The sequence below is a fragment of the Felis catus genome, chromosome F2 (assembly GCF_018350175.1).
Source record: "Felis catus isolate Fca126 chromosome F2, F.catus_Fca126_mat1.0, whole genome shotgun sequence".
NCBI lineage: Eukaryota > Metazoa > Chordata > Mammalia > Carnivora > Felidae > Felis > Felis catus.
The window spans coordinates 33,231,583-33,249,414 of record NC_058385.1 but is presented as its reverse complement, the minus strand read 5'-3'; the positions used below and the strand labels follow the sequence as shown (position 1 = coordinate 33,249,414).

Genomic DNA, 17,832 nt, shown 5'->3' with positions numbered 1-17,832 from the left:
CAAACTTCTAATTTTGGTTTCCTTAGAATTCTACAACTAGTCTAGGTATTACTAGCATTTTGGCCTGATTGCACAATAGTTTTAGCAACATTCTTCATATCTATTCAGTCATTAAATCATACTGCCTTTTCTCTTTATAATTCTCAAAGATATAACTTATTTAGCTATAATAATTTAATACTGATTATCAAAGCAAATTTTCTTGATAGTACCTTGAAATTTGCAGAATCAATGTATTTCTGCTTTTCACTTGCTAGTTGTATTATTTCAGCTTGATGAGCTTCAACAATTGCATCAACTTGTTTTTTAAAGGCATCATCCATACTATGAAGCTTTTCCACCGCATCCCTTAAAAAAAAGTACAAAAACCATATTATCTTTGTTTATAAAAATTAGGATTTCTTTTCTTCTTAGATGGCAGCTCTTACATCACTTTTTAAAAAAATGTTTATTTATTTATCTTGAGAGAGAGAGAGACAGAGAGAGAGAGAGCGAGCACGTGCATGGGAGAGGGGCAGAGAGAGGGAGAGGGAATCCTAAGCAGGCTCCACGCGGTAAGCACAGAGCCCGACATGGGGCTTGATCTCACAAACTGTGAGATCATGACCTGAGCAGAAATCAAGAGTCAGATGCTTAACCAACTGAGCCACCCAGGCACCCCATCTTACATTCACATTTTAATGGAACTATATATAACTCCATTAAATAGAAGAAGGTATCCTGGGTAATAAAAGACATTAAGTAGTTCATCCAGCAGAATCTGTTAGTAACAGAACAGGGCAGGATAACATCAATGAAAATTTGTTACCCTTTTATCCTCTAAAAGTCAGAGTACTCTGGTTCCCATTTATTTTGAGTCTCATGGTATGATATATAAGCACATTCATAGATGATTGCTATCAATTTTTTTTCTCCATGTGTTTGTAGTGTGATAATTTGAGAAGTGTACGTTATAGGCAGGTTTAGGTTTATGAACATGTAGATCTGACTTTTCTATGCTAATGTTTAACAGATAAAACCCTGTGTTAATAAACACATTAAACAGTACTGTATTCAAAAAATTTTAGCGCTATAAGTTTCTTAGAGGCAAAAAACCAATTCCTTTATATTAAGTATGAATAATTTCATTTAAAAAAGTTAAGTCCACAATGAACATATTTTCTGCTTTTGGCATAGCCCATAGTAATAGACTGAACACTGGTTCCGTGAATCAAGTCTTTCTTATGTTCCCAGATGCAAGCAACCCTTAGTAGCTGTATGACTTAAGGGCAAGTCACAAACTCTGCTTTTAAGTTTTTTAAACTATACAAACAGGATAATCCTACCTATTCTGCCAACCTCACAGAATTATTGTTGGTTGCAAAATAAGATATAAGAAAAAGACCAATTATGTATTTTTTAAAAAATTTATTTATTTAAGTGATCTCTATATCCAATATGGGGCTCAAACCCACAACCCCACGATCACGAGTCACATGCTCTTCTGACTGAGCCAGCCAGGCACCCCAATTTATGTATTATAAAAGGCTATATAAATAAAATCTGTTTTTATTAAAATTCTATTAAGTTAAAAATCTTCTATCTTACATACTAATCTTAGTCTACAACGCATAAAAGCATTAATGTATACAATCAGGTCTTTACTGTTTTGCTATTAACAACATGACAAACAATGCAATATAAGAGATTTTGAAAACTGTCAGGCTTTATGATTTATATTAACTTTAGGAACTGCAATTTATAGGAAATGATTATTTCTTTTAGGATATAAGAGACTCCCAATTGTGACAGGCAGGAGAGAAAATTTCAACAGGTTCCAAGCCAAAGTCCCTGTATTAGTGCTGGTTGAAAGCAAAGTGGAACAGGGTCCATTAGCAGACAAACAAGACACTACTGTCAGTACAAAACCTTTTCCATTTACACTGAGTTAAAATATAAGAAATCAAATTCCAGGTTCTATTAGATTTGATATAATGGGAACTGACCCCTACATGAGATTTTGCTGTTTATCCATACCACTCTTTAATCTTGACCAGAGTTTAACTGATCATTAAACTGTGTTACCTATTTTTCAAGGCAGCCAACTTTATAAATTATTTTAAGAAGTCCAGTTACATAGTTTACAAGGTGAAGCCTTCATTTCCTCTGTGGGATTTTATAAAATCTACACACCGATGGCACCCAGGTATACATTTTCTTCCCCTTCTTTCAAATTAGCTCTCATCCTCAGTTTGTGCAGGCCTGCTACTGAAATCCGCTCTAGCTTCTTCAGGAGTTCACTGCCCCTGGTAGTTAAGGGACTGCCCATTCTAAACTCCACACAGAAGAGCCAAAAATATCACTAGATGTTTCAATCAGTTTGAAAATAATCACAGTCATAAAAAAAAATATTCACCCAACAATTACTACTATGTGTTACGCACTAAGTACCAAATAACTCATATAAGCCATATATACACATAAATACATTTACATATGCTTTTTACATCTCACCCATCCCAATCCAGTGTTTAAATCAAAAGATCTCCCACAGAGGCAACACAATCCTAGACTTTAGCCTCTACTGCAAAGCTGTAATCATCAAGACAGCATGGTATTGACACAAAAACAGACACATAGACCAATGGAATAGAATAGAAACCCCAGAACTAGACCCACAAAAGTATGGCCAACTGATCTTTGACAAAGCAGGAAAGAATATCCAGTGGAAAAAAGACAGTCTCTTTAACAAATGGTGCTGGGAGAACTGGACAGCAACATGCAGAAGATTGAAACTAGACCACTTTCTCACACCATTCACAAAAATAAACTCAAAATGGATAAAGGACCTGAATGTGAGACAGGAAACCATCAAAACCCTAGAGGAGAAAGCAGGAAAAAACCTCTCTGACCTCAGCCGCAGCAATTTCTTACTTGGCACATCTCCAAAGGCAAGGGAATTAAAAGCAGAAATGAACTATTGGGACCTCATCAAGATAAAAAGCTCCTGCACTGCAAAGGAAACAATCAACAAAACTAAAAGACAACCGATGGAATGGGAAAAGATATTTGCAAATGACATATCGGACAAAGGGCTAGTATCCAAAATCTATAAAGAACTCACCAAACTCCACACCTGAAAAACAAATAATCCAGTGAAGAAATGGGCAGAAGACATGAATAGACACTTCTAAAGAAGACATCCAGATGGCCAACAGGCACATGAAAAGATGCTCAATGTCACTCCTCATCATCAGGGAAATACAAGTCAAAACCACACTGAGATATCACCTCACGCCAGTCAGAATGGCTAAAATGAACAAATCAGAAGACTATAGATGCTGGAGAGGATGTGGAGAAACGGGAACCCTCTGGCACTGTTGAGGAGAATGCAAACTGGTGCAGCCACTCTGGAAAACAGTGTGAAGGTTCCTCAAACAGCTAAAAATAGATCTACCCTATGACGCAGCAATAGCACTGCTAGGAATTTACCCAAGGGATCCAGGAGTGCTGATGCATAGAGGCATTTGTACCCCAATGTTTATAGCAGCACTTTCAATAATAGCCAAACTATGGAAAGAGCCTAAATGTCCATCAATTGATGAATGGATAAAGAAGTTGTGGTTTATATATACAATGGAATACTACTTGGCAATGAGAAAGAATGAAATACGGCCTTTTGTAGCAACGTGGATGGAAATGGAAAGTGTTATGCTAAGTGAAATAAGGCATACAGGGAAAGACAGATACCATATGTTTTCACTCTTATGTGGATCCTGAGAAACTTAACAGAAGACCATGGGGGAGGGGAAGGGGTAAAAAAAAAAAGTTAGAGAGGGAGGGAGCCAAACCGTAAGAGACTCTTAAAAACAGAATAAACTGAGGGTTGATGGGGGGTGGGAGGGAGGGGAAAGTGGGTGATGGGCATTGAACAGGGCACCTGTTGGGATGAGCACTGGGTGTTTTATGGAAACCAATTTGACAGTAAATTTCATATTAAAAAAAATAAATTAAAAAAAAAAAAGAGAAAGATCTCCCACATACTTTAGGACTTACTTTTGTAGTTCAATACTTTTGTCTCTTTCTGCTTTAAGTTTCTTTTCCTTGTCTTCAAATTTTTCTTTTACTTCTTTTACTTGCATTTCCAGATGACTTAGAAGCTCTCCTTTATCATGCCACTTCTGATTAAGTGTACTAATACAAAAAGAAATAATTTAAAAAATAAAATTAGTTATATGAAACTATTAAGCCACATTTTATTTCTCAATAGGAAATATTATATAATACCTATAAGCTTTTCTAATTTCTTCAAGTTCTAATTCCTTTATTTTCAACTGCTGTTTTAGTTTTTCTTTTCTTTCATTGTGTCTTTCCAGTTTTTCAATTACGTCATCCAGTTGTAAAGATTTTTCATCAAGTTGTTCTTGGGTACATTTTTGTATTTCAATGATCTTTTCTTGTAATACTTTGATTTGTTCTTCTTTTTCTTGTACACACTTAGAGAAACAAAAAAATCAGCACTTTATTTTTATTAACTCAGATGTCTCATTTCCTATTTGGATTTAATGGTTTAAAATGATTCTAAAAACTACAGATTAAAAAATAAACTGAATATTCACTAAATGTTTTCAAAAAGATTTACAGGACATTTTTTAATAACAATCAACAAGAAACATCACTACTACTTTGTTTTAAGTGCTATTAAGAAAGATAAAATTCTAGGGGCACCTGGATGGCTTAGTCAGTTAAGTGTCTGACTTCTGCTCAGATCATGATCTCACAGTTTGTGGGTTCGAGCCCCACGTCAGGCTCTGCTGACAGCTCAGAGCCTGAAGCCTGCTTCAGTCAGATTCTATGTCTCCCTCTCTCTCTCTCTGCCCCTTCCCTATTCATGCTCTGCCTCTCTCAAAAACCAATAAACATTAAAAAATTACAGGGGCGCCTGGGTGGCGCAGTCGGTTAAGCGTCCGACTTCAGCCAGGTCACGATCTTGCCGGTCCGTGAGTTCGAGCCCCGCGTCAGCTCTGGGCTGATGGCTCGGAGCCTGGAGCCTGTTTCCGATTCTGTGTCTCCCTCTGTCTGCCCTTCCCCCGTTCATGCTCTGTCTCTCTCTGTCCCAAAAATAAATAAACGTTGAAAAAAAAAATTAAAAAAAAAATTACAAAAAAAGAAAAAGGAAGATAAAATTCTTATGCCCTTTATACTTTTTATTTCAGTAAGTTAAGTTAGCAATTATCAATCATAGAGGGAGAAGGAAAAGCGGCACAATAAAAATTTTCAATTACTGTAATTTTGCATTTGAAAAAATGTTTGCATGACAGAAAGAGAAAGAAAACTCTAGGTGGATGACAGATACAGCAAAGACTGATATGCACAGTACGTGTGGCACTAATTAAACTGCTATTTCTACTATATTCAACAGAAGTGCTTTCTGCATCAGGATGAGCAAATAAATGCTTTACCTCAAAACAAAGCATGATTTTATCACTATTAAAATGTCACATAAGAACAGGGTTTACATCTCCCCAAACTTTTTATGCTATCTTCTATACCATGAGCCAGACTTTATCCTGTATGTGCATACTACAAATCAGAGGATAATGAAAGATCAAAACCACCTTAGGCAGCGTTAAATGTCTGCAGGGATTAGGCTTCCTATAGGTGATTTATTCCAATGACTATTTCTTTGCTTTGTCAGGGCATGCCTGGATGTCTGGAACAGTCTGCTACACACCGACTACTGGTATCAGTCTCTGTAAGTGAGAATAGATGAAATTGGCAGTTCCTATTTTTACCCTCTTTCCTCTGCCCCACTCCACCTTGCCTTTTTTCCTTTTGGGAAGAAGATGGAGGCAAACACACAAATACTGGGAAAGGCCAATTTAAGTATATATTCATAAGAATTATAAACAATGCAGTTCAATTCCTCAGTGTGTTACATATGCAAAAATCTAAGCAAAGATGTTGGGTAGTCTCCTAGTCTTGACCAACATTTGCAAAAAAGTCATGAATTGTTTATTTTGTCCCCCTGACTCTCTGAAGCACTAAGAGTGAGCAGTCTTGACATATGTTATGGGAGTTCACAAAAGCTATACAAAATTATTATGAAATAACCCTATTAATCAAAAAGAATGATAAACATTGCAGCATCAGAGAGTACTATGACCCAGATATACTGAAAAATACCAAAATAATATATGGGGCAGAAACAGAATTTTTAAAAAAACTTCTGCTTCTGATTCCCATAGTCAGAAGCTAACTATAGATTCCATTTAATTGAAAATATCACACTCCAAAACATCAAACATCAGTATCAGGTTCATTTGCCTTTTGCAGAGACTTGTTCTCTCTCTATAAACTTTCAATATGAGCCACTAATTTCCCATGATTTTGGCCTAGAGAAAATCCTGAGAAACAACACGATCAGTGACAAACTTTAAAAGACCTGAAGGTTTTCTATTCTATGAACATCCAACCTAACAATAGATAAAGGTCATTATCGGTTTTAGATGAATTTACTGCTGAAAGAAATTATGCCTAACTATCTCTCTCTGTTACATGGTTGGTGGGAAAGCACCCTAATACTCACACCTGTGAGGCTGTGCAGTGTTCTCTAAAGTAAATGTAGTAAGTTAATGGAAAAGAATGATGGGTTGAGAAATCTGAACTTTTTTTTTTTTAAAACCAAAACTCTAAAACTAAAACTCAACAGTGTTTTGGCTCCACTGTATCATTCATTACTAGTCATTTCCTTCCTGCTCGGAGACTGACAAGAAGGCAGTAGTCTTCTGTAGAAGTAGCTTTGTCAAATCAATGTCTTGTACCCATAGTATCCCCTGCTTTGCTTTGTGAAATTTAAAAAGCAAATCACAAGTCTTTCTGTTTCATACTTAGCTTAACTCAAAGGAAAATATGTTTGGCTAGAATTTTAAAACAAGAAAAAAGGCTTGCTGCTAAAAAATTTCAATAATTTTCACTGCACGTTGGCATGTATGACAGATATATTTGAAATTTTGGATATACTGAAACCAAATTTCAATGGAGTGAACAACAATGTAATTGCTTAGAGTGATACAATTCAGGCATTCATGGCCTAAACCTAGCTAAGGATATAGCAACATGGTCATACAGATTTATTTTCTGTACTTGATAAAGTCAAGTTCTCAAGGAGTTTCTTAAAAATGACTAAGAAAAAGAAAATTAAATCTTAGGCAGTTATAGCTACTCTGAAGAACGAGTTGTTACTTTTAATGGGTGATAATCTCATTTAGAAGTTTTTTAAATACTTTCTCAGTTTTTACACTTTTTAAAAAAATATTTATTTTTAGAGAGAGAGAGAGAGAACATGTGTGAGTGGAGGAGGGGCAGAAAGAGAGGGAGAGGAAGAGAGAGAATCCCAAGCAGGCTCCTCACTGTTAGTGTGGAGCCCAACGCAGGGCTCAATCTCACGAACACTGAGATTATGATTTGAGCTGAAATCAAGAGTTGAACACTTAACCCACTGAGCCAGCCAGGCTCAGTTTTACACTTTAAGAGATAATCTCTAGAAGAAAATTTTGGAGATCAAATTTGATTCAGTGCTCAAGATAAGTTTCAAAAAATTTCTCTGGAAAATTTTCATGTAACATACTTTGAAACAAGTGAACATAGTAGAATTCTCTATTAAGATATGCCATATTGGAAGAAGAAGGTGAAATGGTTTCCCCTGGGAACAAGCATAGTTTTACAAACTATTTCTACTTTTAAATACAGAATAGTTGGGTTTTGTCACAATTTTCAGAATTTAGCAATATTAGGAGATCCTAAACAGTGCTCTAAATGGATATTTTAAACATATAAAACATTAATTTTCTTAAGATTCCTAACCCTTTAATAACATTATTTTCAGTTATTTCACAGAACCATGATAACATCCCATAAAATTCTGAGGTAAAAGTAATTTAAAGTTAATAAAGGCCATAGAGTCATTTTAAAAGGCAAAGGGCATAGATTACATAAGGAAACATCTGATAATGTCCCAAATTCCACAACAGTTGGGATTCACTGAGACAGATATTTATTCGATACTCTGATCCACAGATTTACAAAACTGCCACACGCTCTTTTCCCAAAATAAAGTATCAAACTTACAACTTTTAATTTTCCAATGGTTTCAGTTTGGTCTTCTATGATTTTGCACTTAATTCTTAATGCATCATTATCACGTTCATTTGCCTTTCTCAGAGACTCATTCTCTCTACATAAACTTTCATTTTGAGCCTCTAATTTGCCACGATTTAAGGCTAGAGACGATCCTGAGAAATAAACATCATGAGTTACAAACTTTTAAAGATCTTGGAGAATTTGTATTTTATGAATATCTAATTTAACAATGTAAATAAAAAGTAAATAAAAAGAAAAACTGAATAAAAACCCAAAATACATAAAGCATAATATAAAAGGAAACGGGAAAAGAACCAAAAGGCCCTTTAAACACCTGTGGCTATTTGGAAAACCTAAAGCCACAAATCAAAAACAAGTAACTCAGACATGTGATATTTAATTGATCAACTTATGACATTCAAACAATCATATTAAAGATTCTTATATGGAATGGACAAATGAGCAATTCTCCACTAAGACCAACATCTAGCTATTCATAATTTGTAATCTATGAAGGCCATAAAACAGTGTCTATCTCTTGCTTTAGTGATTGGAAAAGAAAGGAGACTAAGAGTAAATATACCTACACCTAAAGTGGTTTTCATTCATACACTATTCTCACATTTCTCTATGTATAACAAAAGTGTTACCAAATTTTTAGGAAAAAACATGAATACTGCATACTATACAAATAATTTAAAATCACTGTGTAAGAATTATTTCAATGACTTAGTTAGTTGAAGCACTGTAAATGTATACCTGATCAGAAAAGTAACCAAATTATGTTGGGAAGAAAACCAAAATTAAGAAAAAAATCAGAGCTGTAACTTCCTAACTAGTGTAATAAACTATTTCACATCTTAGGCATTTCATCTGGCTGTTTGGCTGGCAAATGCTTACTTATCCTTCCATATAAAGTGTTGCCTTTTTTTGGTATGTCTTAGGCAGAATTAATGAGCGCTTGTTTTTCTCATCAATACCCAGAATTGTTGGTTTAGAAGAATGAGCTATTTTCCCTTTGAAAATTTTACCTTGTTGTGCCAGCTCATGCCCCCATACTTTTCTTTCTGTCCTTAAACCATAAATTAGAGATTCCTTGGCGGCTAGCTCAGAAATGAGCTGGACTTTTTCATGCTTGAGAAGTTCTATTTGAATACTCTTCTGCTTGTCATCTTCAATCAAGATTTCAAGGGTGTTGATTTGATTCTGTATATCCCCAAAAAACATCAAAAAAAAAAAAAAAAGCACAGTATTACATTTAAGTGCTCTATTTTTTACTTTTTGCATTTTAGGAGAAAAATTGTTATCTAACCAAATACAAAGTAAATGCTCCTAAATTTTACATTTCAAAGGTTTTCATTTTAAGATAAGTGTACGTCATAAAATAAAAAGTCAAATTTTAAGGGACTATTCCTTTAAGAATGCTGAATTTTATTCTAATATCAGTTATCTTAAAAGAGCAATTATACATGTAATACTCAAAATTTCTCACCCAGCATTTATAGCAATAATCTAAAGGTCACTTTCTGGAATTAAGTTTTCTTGGGCAAAATACAGCTAATGTTTAAAACTGAGACAACAGCACTAAAAAGGTTAATTTAAGAATTACTATAGCTAGGTCTATCTAAAGACAACCATCACCACCACAAGACTATCAGCAATTTGTGTGCCATTTCCTGAACCTCAACCATCTGAGTATCACCATCACAATTTCTGCTGTATCACAGACAACTGGAACCTATTTACCTAAGTACAGTTCTTAAATTCACTTATTTAAATACCATTTTAGTGTAAGCAATACAATCTGTGAAGTCATTGTTGAATCTCCTAGTTATATTACTTTTCTCATATGCATCATATATATACTTAGCATTAAAATCGTCAAAATATACATGAGACTATGATAAAAAAATTAAAGAGGAAATAAAATGTTTCAATGTTTTACCTGTAAATTTGCTGCTGTTTCTTGTTTCAATTTCGAAACTTCTGCAAGTTTTGTTTTTTGCTCCTTCACCATACAGGTCAAATCTTTAATTAAAGAGGAAGATTCATTTTCTTTTCGTTGCGCCCAAACAAGAGCATGCTTGCTCTTTGCTAACTCAGTTGCAACATTTTCAAAACCATCTTTAACCTATATTTCAAAATTGCATTATAAATAGCAGTTCTCCAAATATTTAGAAACTATTTGTTTCTGTGGCTGTGTTCTAATAAAACTTTATTTACAAAAATAGGCCTAGGGTCTTTAGTTTGCCCCCTGCTCTATAGAAATAGGAGAATTCAGGCTTCCCAATTCTTATTCCGGTGCTGTCTTTACTTGACCATTTATAATCTCACTCAGTTTTTGCAACAGCACTGAAGAGTAGCTATATTTTTGTGAAGAAACTAAGGCTCTAAGAATTTAAGTAATTTGCTTAAAAACAGAGGCAACATGTAAATAAAGCTAGAATTCTAAAATGTAGTCCTCTCATCCAACCATATCTTGCTGATTTTGTTTTCAATAAAAAGCTAGATGCCAATTCTTACATCTTTAAATCTTCTGGCTTCAACAGTTAAAGCAATACGGAATTCATTTTCTAAATCCATATACTGTTGGTTTAATGTATCAATTTTTTCTTGGTACTCTTTTATATCTTGTTCATGCTTTCTTTCTTCTTTAGCTACTTCTTTAGCTAAGGCTTCTTGGAACTCAGCATCACTGAGAAACTCCCTTGTTTCAAGTTCTTTCCTGGAATGAAATACAAATAAAAATCGCAGGATGCTATTCATCTGGAAAGAAAAACTTTAAGGCTGTTTAAATAGTTATTAAATATTCTATATTCTCTATTGTTAACTTAAAATCAGCTTCTCACTTTCAAAAACAACCTGGCGGAGGATGGTAGTTAGACGAAGACTATATGTATTCAGTGGTGATGGGGATAAAAGGGGTCTGCTGTATCTTAACTTCACTGAGATAGTTCAGAATCATTTTATGATTTCTAAAATTCTTCAGGTGCATTTGTAGAAGTCAAGTTCTACTTCACTGTATCGTCTTTGACATACAACTGTGACATACTACTAATACAGTCTGACTGGTACTGGTGGTTGGTTAAGAGAAAAAAAACAGTTAAAGTGTGAAAGTATTCACTGGTCTTTTGATATATAGGGCAAGTTTATTTAAATATGAGTTAATTCTTTACAGTTTTCCACTATTTTTCCTGAATAAGTCAAACCCATAATACAAAATCCATTATTTCTAGTTTTGGTTTCTTTAAATCAGAACAAGAAGTTAAAAGCTATCTGCGAAGGAAACTAAGTGCAAAATTTTAGATTTTTACAATTATTTCCCCCCTCATCTTTTATAGTCGTTCTGCCCCTGCACATGTTGACAATTTTCCCCGGTGCATCAAAATTTAAATTTATACAGTAAAAATTTCATTTACATAAGGGCAAAAACAAAACAGGTTTGGTAACAAACACAGTTAACTCCTGCAAATACACAATTCAACTGGTAGGGCAGTGAGTAGATAACTAGCTGCAAGTGTTCAAATTATTGTGGACTCCACAGAGCAGGGCTGGCAAACTATAAGTGATGGACCAAATCTGGCCGGAGACTCTTTTTTTGGAAATAAACTTTTATTGGAACATAGCCATGCCCATTCATTTACATATTGCTTATGGCTACTTTATTACTACAAAAATATAGTTAGGTATGGCCTGCAAAACCTAAAATATTTTCTATCTGGCCCTTCAAAGAAAAAGTTTGTTGACTCCTGCACTACAGAGGAATAAAAGCTATTGATTAATTTAACAGGCAGTTACCTGGGGGTCAATTAAAATAGTTTTCTCGGGGCGCCTGGGTGGCTCAGTCGGTTAAGCGTCCGACTTCAGCTCAGGTCATGACCTCACACTCTGAGTTCGAGCCCCGTGTCGGGCTCCTTGCTGACAGCTCGGAGCCTGGAGCCTGCTTCCGATTCTGTGTCTCCCTCTCTCTCCGCCCCTCCCCTGCTCACACTCTGTCTCTGTCTCTCTCTCTCAAAAATAAACAAACATTAAAAAAAAAAATTAAAAAAAAAATAGTTTTCTCTACTACAATGACTGACTTTTGGTTGGGCTTGAAAAAATGCAAAATGAGCTTCATTGTTATAAGTTCTTACCTCAATAAAGCCACCTATTTGTTTTTAAGCTATCAGTTCTTTCTGTAAGACTGATTTTATTTTATTTTTTTTAAATTTTTTTTTTCAACGTTTATTTTATTTTTGGGACAGAGAGAGACACAGCATGAACGGGGGAGGGGCAGAGAGAGAGGGAGACACAGAATCGGAAACAGGCTCCAGGCTCTGAGCCATCAGCCCAGAGCCTGACGCGGGGCTCGAACTCACGGACCCCGAGATCGTGACCTGGCTGAAGTCGGACGCTCAACCGACTGTGCCACCCAGGCGCCCCTCTGTAAGACTGATTTTAATGCATACCTAAACATGTTATTTTCCATGAGCTAATTCTGTCAGACTTCAGCACTGATCAATCAGTCTAGCTTTAGGTAAGCGAGTAAGGTAGGGAGGAACCAAGAAGCTTTCTTTCTCTATTTTTAAAAGTCGTTTTCCTGATGTATTTTTCATTTACCTGTGTTCTTGTTCCTTCAATGTAAGAACTTCATGAAGTTGTTGTACTTGTTCCTTTTCTTGATGAAGAGAAGTTCTAAGTAAGTTTATTTCTCTATCAGCAGCAGCAGCTTTGAGCTCCATCTCTTGGATAAGTCGTATCTGAGTAAATATATACATTACAGTATTTAGATAATACTCTCCCTGCTTCTATTTTAATGCTACTTCCCCAAAGAAAACTGACTTCTAAATAGAACCTGGTGACTAAGGTGATTTTTTTCCAAATTTATTAAATTAATGATGCCATGGTCACATAAAAGTACAGTCTTAGAAGCATCGGACTAGCATTAACTATTGTTTAGTTACATCATAGACCTCAATAACTTCCACTCAAAAGGCATGAAAATGAAATATCTTCGGGATCCCCAAAGAGACTTTTAAAACTTGGCTCCCAGAACATAAGCCTAATAACCTCTAATATTTCCACCAACTATTCTTAAAACTGCTTTGCAAGTGCTAGTCAGAAATAACTCCATGGTGGGGAGTGGGGGGCCTGATTGGCTCAGTTGGTAGAGCATCCGACTCTTGATCGGGGGGTTGCTAAGTTCAAACCCTACACTGGGTGTAGAGATTACTTTTATTTTCAGCATGAAAGTGACGTGGGGTGGAGGGTCAGAGAGAGAGGGAGAGAGAATCCCTAGTAGGCTCTGCACTGTCAGCACAGAGCCAGATGTGGGGGCTTGTACCCATGAACCATGAGATCATAACCTGAGACGAAATCAAGAGTCTGACACTTAACCAACTGAGCCACCCAAGTGCCCAAAATAAAATCTTTAAAAAAAAAAAAAAAAGAAAAAGAAAGAACTCCACAGGAATTGTTACATTTAAATTAATTTTTGCATATAGTCTAACATCTTTGAAGTTTACTCTATAACAATATAACTTGTTTCAAGATGAAAGCTATGAATTTGTGTTAATTCACATGGTTGACGGATTTAAAGAGAAATACCTGTGCTGCTTGCTGTTGTCCCTTCTGCCTCTCCATTTTTTCTAATGCTTTTTCCAGGGTTCTTAAGTGTCTAATGTGATACTCTTGTTGATCTCTTGCTTCGATTAATTCAATACTTAGATTTTTTACTTCATTTTGAAGTTTGTGAACCATAACTTCGAGTTGTGCTTTGGAATTTCTCTCTTTATATATAATTTCCTTTAACCTAAAACGAAATTGAATGTGGTTTTAAGTATATTACACATACAAAAGGTTAAAAATTGTAGTAAACATTAAAGGTTACAGTAAAGAGGAAATTTGAAGTAAGTTTCAAATCCTCATTAGGTAAAAATGGCTGAAAAACAATATAATACAACTCTCTCCCATCCCTGAAACAAACACTGTGCCAAAAGGGAAAACACTCCATACAAATTAATAAAATTTTATCTTGTATGAACTTTGCTATTCAACAGCAAAACTTTATTAAACACCTAATTTGTTTCAGACATTATGCTAGGTATGGGCTTAAAAGCAAGCTAGATGGATTAAGATACAGCCTGTGCCTTCAAGGAGTTCAAGGAGAGGGAAGAGACATGGATACAGTTACAAAGCTGTAAGACAGAATTGATATATAAATACATACCTGGAAGTTAACTTTGACAAAGTATTGATCCCAGCTTTGTAATAGTTGGAACCGTTTGATTACAACTGAAAACTCTTAACTAAGTTAAAAGAGAGAATCTGTTGACCTACATGACCATTCAGAGAATGGGGTGCACTATTCTGAGGAGCCCCTGAAACCAAGGACATGAAGACCATAAGGGCTATTTGTAATTCTCTACAGGCTGGTTTCTGTTTTCCTAATGTAGGCTTCCTTGTAAGTATGGAGAGAAGGAAATGGGCTCACATCCTAACAGCCCTGAGGACCAAATAGAAAAGATTATCTTTCTCTAGTTCAACTTAGAAGAGAGTTCTAGGAAAGGTCTGATTAGTCCAATTTGGTTCATATGCCCACTGTATGCACCAATCACTGTGGCCATGGACTAAGGCATTTCGTTTACCCAGCTTGGGTCAGATGTTCATCTCTTGACCAATATTATATAGGCAGAGAGACAAATGATGAAAGAATACAAGTCTGGTGTTTGAAAATGGTACAACATGGGTGCCTGGTGGCTCAGTCAGCTGAGCGTCCTCTGACTCTTGGTTTTGGCTCCGGTCATGATCTCATGGTTTCATGAGTTCAAGCCCCGCATCAGGCTCTGCACTGACAGTGTGGAGCCTGCTTGGAATTCTGTCTCTCCCCATTTCCACTCTCTTTCTGCTCCTCCCTCACTTGCACTGTCTCTCTCAAAATAAATAAACTTAAAAAAATTTTTTTAAAAAGAAAATGGGACAACAAACAGCAATGACACAGCCTCATGAATAAATTACTGAGCTAGGCAGCCACTCCTATATATATTTACTATAATTTCCAAGCCACAACTGAAAAAAGTACATATATCCATCAGGTGTTATACTAGTCATTTCTCCAATTCTTATCCTTACTATGTCTCCTTTTCCCTTTGAGAGTAGTCTCCGAACTGGTCTTCCTTTGTTTACTTTCTCAACGACAGTTTGGTGTGAAAGAGTATTAGCCTTTATTCTGTGGACCACCATATTTGGTGAATGAGGCAGAGCAGCTACGGATCAGTACAATCAGAACAACCATCTAAGCAAGAGATAAGGGCCTAAACTAAGGTGACAGTCACAGGATAAAGAAAAGATAGTTCAACATCTTTTAGCAAGTAGAATAAAGAAGATACCAATACCAACTGGTTATGGGATATGAGAACAAGAAAGAAGCAAAAAAAAAAAAAAATGATTCCTAAATTGCTAGCTTTGGTGGCTGACTGGATGAGACATCATTTATTAGAACAGAGAATATAAAATAAGGGAGCAGGATAAGTCTACTTGTGGACATGCTGATTTAAGACACTTATGAGCAAGGTACACAAGGTATTTCTGGTAGATAATCAGATGATCAGATCTGTTGTTCATCAAGGAGATCTGGATGACATATAAAGATTTGGGGGTTTATAGGTTATGTGTTAAAAGCATAGTAGAGAAGATTGAGTTTCTGAAATAATGTATATTCAGAACATGGCACCTAGATGTTAGACTCTATTAGGGATGAGGAATGCAGAGTCCCTACCAAGTCCCTTAAGGGGATATGAAAGTGTGTGAGGATCTAATGCCAAACGAACATTTGAGGTATAAATAAAAGGCAAATCAGAAATGACTGAAGCTGAATTTTTAAGAAAATAACGAATATATAACATGGTAAACATGGACAACAATGGAGAAGTTAAGCAAGGATAAAGATGAAGTGTGCCCAAAGCCTTTCAATTTAAATGGAAGCTGGCTAGCAGCCCCAGACACTGCTTCCTCCAAAATCCCATTAAATAATACCTACAATACAGAATAAAGCAAAAATTCATACACCTACAATTAAAAACAAGAGAAAACATAATGTCAAAGTCTGGAAGAAATTTTGATTAGAAGAAAAACAAAACGAAGTTAAAATAAAAACCACCCCTAAAACACTCACGCTTTGCCTCATAAAACTACAACTTCATAAAAGTGTGGGGGGGGGGGGGGGCGGGGGGGGAGGATATATCCTCAGGGTCCCAGGGGCTCTGTAAATCTACCACTGCACTCTGTTAGCTAAGTATGCACCTAATGCAAATAAGAGTACTGTTTTTCTGAGGCCGTCATAGACTGTTAATGAATCCATTCTGTTTCTTTACCCCTGACCAGCATCTTCTTACATCAAAGACAGCCTGTCCCAAAACAAATAAGGCAGGAAGTTGGTGGGTGGTGGTAATAGTAATAGTAATAGTATAATGCATCATGCTTATGTAACAGAGGTTCTCAGAGAACACATGATGAGTATCATAATTTTCCTTATAATGCATGGGTACAAAGTATGAGAGAAGTAGGTAGTGGGGAATAAAAAATAACACACAAGTACCACAACATTTTATGAGTTAAATGCCTAAAAGAACCTGGGAATTGGGCTAGGAGCTGTGTACATCAACTTAACTAATCTATTAAGATCATAGAAGGGAATTTATCCACTGTACAAACAGATAGGAAATGGAACTGAGAACAACTTCCCAAACGCTATCTGTTGGCAAATACTGAATCTAGAAACAGTGTGCTCATTCAAGGATAAGACACATAAATCAAGAACTATGGAGAAAAGTCTTGTAACCGTTTGAGGAAAAGTATCACTTTAGAAATAATTACCTACAGGAAACAGAAGATGACGTTACTGTAATTTCAGAAAACTGGTATTCTTACAGAATGGAGTAAGACAAACCTGCATTAAAGAATACATACAGGACAAAAAAAAAAAACAAAAAACAAAAAAACATAAAATGGGAAATGGAAATGGATAAGATGGAATAACAGAAATACCAGAATAAGAAACTTGGGCTATCTGGTACCAAAGCCCACTGCAGAAGAGAAAATGCAACAGACCAAATATCACCTCCAAAGCTGAAAGGTCGCCAATCCCTACCCTTAACAGAAACCAACACTTTACAGGAAAAAACTGCCAATCCCTGTTCCAGTCTCTTGCTCTTCTTCACTTACAATACTTAAATTTATCTAACACGTCTCAGCTTGAGGGCAGCAGCTCGACGGCAAATAAGTGTACCCTGAATCCTTCATTTACAAAAAAAACTTACAAAGCATTCAATCTTTAAATAAAATGAGTTCAAAACAAACTAAAACCACATACATTGTTTTTGGTCTTACTACAGCTAGCGTAAACTGAGGTACTCCAGTTCTAAGTTAGATTTACAGACTTTGCCCTTACCTATCTGTGGTGAGCATAGCCAGGGTATGAAAACCTTTTTTCTCCTTTGCATGTTTGTGCAGTTCATCAATATAACTCCTAAGTTTCTTTTCAGCTTGTTCAGCTTTCCACCTCTTCTCTCTCTCTTGGTCTAGTTGTTGAAGGAGTGTCTGAAAGAAAACAATAGGCTTATGTGAACCTAGAGAAGTTACCTAACCTTTCACTGCCTCAATTTTATCATTTGTAATATAGAAATAACAGTTATCTAATTTAAAGGGCTGTGGTAAGAATTAAACAAACTAATG

General features: G+C 35.8%; 1 protein-coding gene across 6 annotated transcripts in view; it reads right to left on the bottom strand.

Moving 5' to 3' along the window:
* LRRCC1 (leucine rich repeat and coiled-coil centrosomal protein 1) overlaps positions 1–17,832 on the bottom strand; it is a 47,132-nt gene that overhangs the window by 3,015 nt on the left and 26,285 nt on the right. For 5 of the 6 annotated variants that reach the window (XM_011291327.4, XM_011291328.4, XM_045049683.1 and 2 more), the window contains 10 exons: positions 17,549–17,697; positions 13,708–13,912; positions 12,721–12,860; positions 10,645–10,846; positions 10,067–10,252; positions 9,153–9,327; positions 8,110–8,273; positions 4,267–4,475; positions 4,036–4,173; positions 213–348 (listed from right to left, as the gene is read on the bottom strand). In XM_011291327.4, coding sequence (XP_011289629.1) covers positions 213–348; positions 4,036–4,173; positions 4,267–4,475; positions 8,110–8,273; positions 9,153–9,327; positions 10,067–10,252; positions 10,645–10,846; positions 12,721–12,860; positions 13,708–13,912; positions 17,549–17,697 — 1,704 coding nt within the window. Of the gene's footprint in view, positions 1–212; positions 349–4,035; positions 4,174–4,266; positions 4,476–5,597; positions 5,733–8,109; positions 8,274–9,152; positions 9,328–10,066; positions 10,253–10,644; positions 10,847–12,720; positions 12,861–13,707; positions 13,913–17,548; positions 17,698–17,832 lie in introns of those variants that run through there. The other variant, XR_006592272.1, reaches the window with a different exon arrangement.